The sequence below is a fragment of the Loa loa genome, assembly GCF_000183805.2.
Source record: "Loa loa unplaced genomic scaffold supercont3.267, whole genome shotgun sequence".
NCBI lineage: Eukaryota > Metazoa > Nematoda > Chromadorea > Rhabditida > Onchocercidae > Loa > Loa loa.
This window is the reverse complement of record NW_018108447.1, coordinates 82,027-87,085: the sequence shown is the minus strand read 5'-3', so window position 1 is coordinate 87,085 and position 5,059 is coordinate 82,027. Positions and strand designations below refer to the sequence as shown.

Below are 5,059 nucleotides of genomic sequence, written 5' to 3'. Positions count from 1 at the left end.
TGAATGAAATGAAAAAAAATTTAGCAATTTTAGCAATTTAGAAAAAAATTTATAATTTGTTTTATGAACATATTTCTGGTAAAATAACATTTAAAAAAAAAAAAATTATTTCCATGGAATAATCGGAATAATTATGATATGAAAGTGTTATATGATAAAATATTGATTAATTCTTGTATTTAATCGAATCAAATTTTCTTCTAATGATTATTTACTGCCTGTAATGAGGTGAGCTAATTAATAAACTAATTAACAAAAATTAAGGACAATTACAAAATGTTGTGCATTTCTTCGTCGAAGATTGGTTCTTATCTGCTGTACTTGGTATTGTTACGGCAGCTCTTTCAATTACAATGGATATAAGTATTGAATATTTGCAAGAATGTTAGTTAATTAATTAATTATTTTATTTTAATTATTGGGCAAAATATGGAAATTAGTCTTTTTTTTTTTTTTGTTTGTTAAATGAAATGATAGAAATTATTTTCAGTAATGAAGAATTCATGCTAATTAGTTAATTGATTGATCAGTTTGTTGTTTGAAATTTAAATTTTAAAAATGTAGCAATAATTTATTAAAGTTGAAATTTATGAGCAATGATTGGAAGATAAATATATCTAGCAAAGGAAAATATATGGTTGAGCAAACAAATCTGAACGAATGAAAATTGCAGTTATAATATTTTCTTCAAACATGATGTAAATTGATATTTGATGAAAGTTATGCAAAAGAAAGAAAAGAATCTTTCTGGAAATGAAAGATTAAAGAATTCATCTTTTTCTTTTTAAAAAATAACAAAAAATAATTTGAGTAATCATTGCATATCATCAAAAAAAAAAAATTCGAGCAATTTTTTGCTAATTTACTTTGTTTACTGCAATTTTACATTGTGGTTGCCAGTAATGCATGCATGCATGCTAATAATGCGATTTGCATGCAATTGTTGTTAATAGCGGAATATGAAATAAATTGAAATTCATAGCTTTTATCTTAATTTGGATACTTTGTAATGTATTTGTCGTTGTTACAGTATTATGAATCCAATTTCCATCATAAATTTTTTTTTTCCAAAAAAGAATTCAACCATATAATCATAAAATTTGGATATGAAGTAATTACATTGAAATTTATAGTTTTGCTGTTAATTTGAGCATTATTATCGAATTTTGCAGATAATATGCTTACTGTAGTTTGAAATGCATACTGTCACCATCATCTTACGCATACTGTCATCATCATCCTATGCATTCTGTCAGCAACACCTTATGCATACTGTCAGCATCATATGCATACGATAACCAACACCTTACGCATACTGTTACCACCATCTTATGCATACTGTCATTATCATCCTATGTATACTGTCAAAATTACGCCGATTTTATTTCGGTAAAAAAAAAAGTTGTAATCATTTTAGACCGTGTAATATTGTACGAATATACGATAAGAAATTTTGATTATTACACGACGCTTATCACATGGACAGCCTATATTACCGTATTGACCGGTGCATCTGCACTAATTTGTCATTGTTTTGCAAAGCAAGCTATTGGTACGTAATTATTTATGTTTACAATGTAATTGTTGAAATTCTTGAAAACGTATATTTTTAAAACATAAGTAAGTTAGGTAAATAATCATTCAGTCAGTTTTTAGTCAGTTGCTAAGTAAGTAAACCTGTGGTTAAATACTTTTAAAACTGATTCGTTTTTGTAAAAGATTTTCCAAAAACTTATATTTCAGGATCAGGTATTCCGGAATTAAAAGTTATAATGTGTGGTTTTAAAATGAAAAATTATTTGTCGCTACAAACAATGATTGGAAAAATCTTTGGTTTAACACTTGCGCTTGGTAGTGGACTTCCGGTTGGTAAAGAGGTTCGAATTTTTACTTTTTGATTTATATCCCTTCTAGACTTTTTTTTTTTATCATTCAATATAATATTATGAAATTTGAAAACTTTAGAATAAATCAATTTTAAGGGAAGGAAGCAACATAGATTATATAAAATGTAACAATTATTCCTTTTGTTTTACTTTCTTATTAATCATTTCTTTTCAATTATTATTCATTTCACAATTATTTAATTAATTTTATTTACTAGTCATTTATATATTTTTTTCCGTCTTATATTTGTTATTTGCTCCTTCAGAAATTCCACAATTTTCAAATTTTCGGCTTTTTAATTGAGAAATTTCGGTTTCAATTTCCAGGTGACTTAAAAATTCAGGGAATTTGAATTCTTTCAGGGACCATTTGTACACATAGGCGCAATTGTCGCATCACTTTTAACACGAATTACTTCCGCATGTCGATATCAAGCATTTTTCTCGAGTGAAGGCCGTGAAATGCAAATGCTTTCATCGGGATGTGCAGTTGGTATCGCTTGTACATTTTCAGCACCTGCTGGTGGTACGATTTTTATTTACTTTCATTTATCACTGATAAATAAACATTGTAGAATGATGAAAAAAAAAAACAGCATGAATTTGATACAGTTTTGAAATTAATTAAATAAATTATAAATTAAATTAAACTGAACCATATTCGAATTTAAAATTAAATTGAACTAAATTAAGCTGTATTTAAATTTTAAATTTAAACTAAGTTGAATTAAACTAAAAATTCGAAATTGAAAATAGTTGGATTAAATTAAATCAAAAAATATATAAAATATTACATTGCATCAAAAATAACAAAAATTGATAAAATAATTTGATATTAGCTAAAAATTTTAATTCATTTTATCAAATTTAGCTAAAAATTTTAATTCATTTTATCAAATCTAATATTGGAAATATTTTTTGCAGCAGTGCTATATGGTATCGAATCAACATCAAGATTTTTTGCTGTCCGAAATTATTGGCGTGCATTTTTTGCAACAACATGCAGCGCACTTATTTTTCGTTTTGCTAATGCTGCTATTATACCACCAGAAATTGGTTTGAATTTTCCACTAATTTTACACAAATTTTTCATATTTTTCAAAAATACGAAATTCAAAAATTTATGAAATCCATTTTGCAATCTTTTTTTTTTTTAAAAAAAAGCGTAAAATACGTAAAATATAATTTTGTAAAAGAGATAAACTTCATACTATTACACTTTCTTCTCTTTTTTTTTTTTCTTCATAAATACTATATCAATCATCTTTACCGCCTGACAAGGTAAAACTTTTATGCGAAAAAAAACGGCGTACTGTCATCATTTTGATCAAATTTTCATTTGAAAATTTGAATTGTAAATTTTTTAAAAACAAAATTTTAAAAGTTATACGTCAAAATTTGCTTGAATTTTATCTAACATTTCCAATATCAAAATATTTACTCTATTTAGACTAAAATTTTTACACTATTCATATTTTAGCAGGTACAATAACAGCATATTATCAAACTTATTTCCCAAATTCGGTATTTGTTGTTGAAGAATTACCAGTATTTGCTCTTATTGGGTATTTTATTCATTAATTTTATCAATTGTTATTTTATTTCATCACTACACAAACTAAAATTAGGAATGAATAAATTTAAAATTAACAAATGCATAAAATTTGGCCAATAATTTTGAATATTCATTTCATAATTAAACAATTTGTTTTTTTGTTAAATACAATTAGATATTGCTTCTTTCTATTGATGATAAAAAATTGATAATATGTTAGAATCGATTTAGAAAATTTTTTTTATTAATTTTCATTTCTTTCTTTCACATCTCTCGTGTAACTTTTTAACTTCATGTCTTTTTTTTTTTTTTTAGAGTATTTTCGGGTTTATTTGGTGCATTGTTTGTATTTACACATCGAAGAATTGCTCTATTCAGGGAGAAAAATCGTTTATATTTACGTATTTTTAATAAAAAGTATGTTTATTTTATAAATTATTTCACGGCATTTTATTAATTTCATTTATTTTATTTTAATTCTTTTCTAAAAATAATTTCTTTTAAAAATTTTGAAAATTTTTTATTATTTGTAGTTCGTTATTTTTTACACTTATCATGGCAGCTATCGTTGGCATAGTTACATATCCGGATGGTACCGGACGTTATTTTGCTGGAAAAGTAAGCATTATTAATTAATGCAACTCATTATTAGCCATGACAGTACTTGAAAATATTATTTACAAATAATTTTATCATATATTTAATCAAATATGAATTAACATTATCATTGTATGATATACAAATACGAAAAATTACCGTAATTCATTAAACAAATTGTAATAATCCATTCAAAGCATTATTCCAAATAATTTCATTACATATATATAAAATCGAAAATCATTTTATTGTAATAATCCATTCAAAGCATTATTCCAAATAACTTTATTATATATATATATATATATAAATCGAAAATCATTTGGTACAGAAATAAGAAATGAATAGCATATAATTTATTTTGTATTTCTGTTAAATCCATCTAATTTCTTGTTTTCTTTTTTTTTTTTTTACAAATAAACAAATCGCTTATTTTATTTATGCAAGCTGTTTATTTATTCATGTTTATTTAATAAACAAATTGTTTATTTATTTATGCTCATTTGGTAAACAAATTGTTTATTTATGTTCACTTAATAGACAAATTGTTTATTTATTTATTTTCATTTAATAAATAAATCGTCTATTTTTTATGTTTTTTTTTTGAAAAAAACAAATTATTTATTTATTTATGTTTTTTAAATTGAATTTTCCGCTCCATTACTAAATGAATAAATTAGTATGCATTAATTTAATTTAATAATTAATTTATTCCTTTCCTTCCTTTTTTTTTTTTAGTTTTACATTTCGTGAAACATTAGCAGATTTTATTGCAAATTGCACATTTATGTTATCAAATATAACAGCAGAAGGCTGTTCGAAGGAACGATTGGAACGTTGGGTTGGAATAAATCATGAATTTAATGCCTTAAATAGTTTGGCAATTTATTTTTGTGTTTATGTAAGTTATTTTTTCTTCCTTTATTTTTCCTTTCAACTTTCATTTAACAAATAAATTTAAAATTAAATTTTTCAAACAAAACTAAAAATCACAACATATACATATTTTGTGTTAAAGTTT

The 5,059-nt window shown here is 23.9% G+C and overlaps 1 protein-coding gene across 1 annotated transcript in view; it reads left to right on the top strand.

The window, feature by feature from the left end:
* Positions 1–353: 353 nt before the first annotated feature.
* LOAG_18346 (voltage gated chloride channel family protein) overlaps positions 354–5,059 on the top strand; it is a gene marked incomplete at both ends in the record, with an annotated part of 10,309 nt that continues 5,603 nt past the window's right edge. The window contains 8 exons of the mRNA XM_020451007.1: positions 354–384; positions 1,418–1,552; positions 1,744–1,877; positions 2,250–2,412; positions 2,811–2,942; positions 3,367–3,451; positions 3,757–3,858; positions 4,777–4,939. Coding sequence (XP_020305258.1) covers positions 354–384; positions 1,418–1,552; positions 1,744–1,877; positions 2,250–2,412; positions 2,811–2,942; positions 3,367–3,451; positions 3,757–3,858; positions 4,777–4,939 — 945 coding nt within the window. The remainder of the gene's footprint in view (positions 385–1,417; positions 1,553–1,743; positions 1,878–2,249; positions 2,413–2,810; positions 2,943–3,366; positions 3,452–3,756; positions 3,859–4,776; positions 4,940–5,059) is intronic.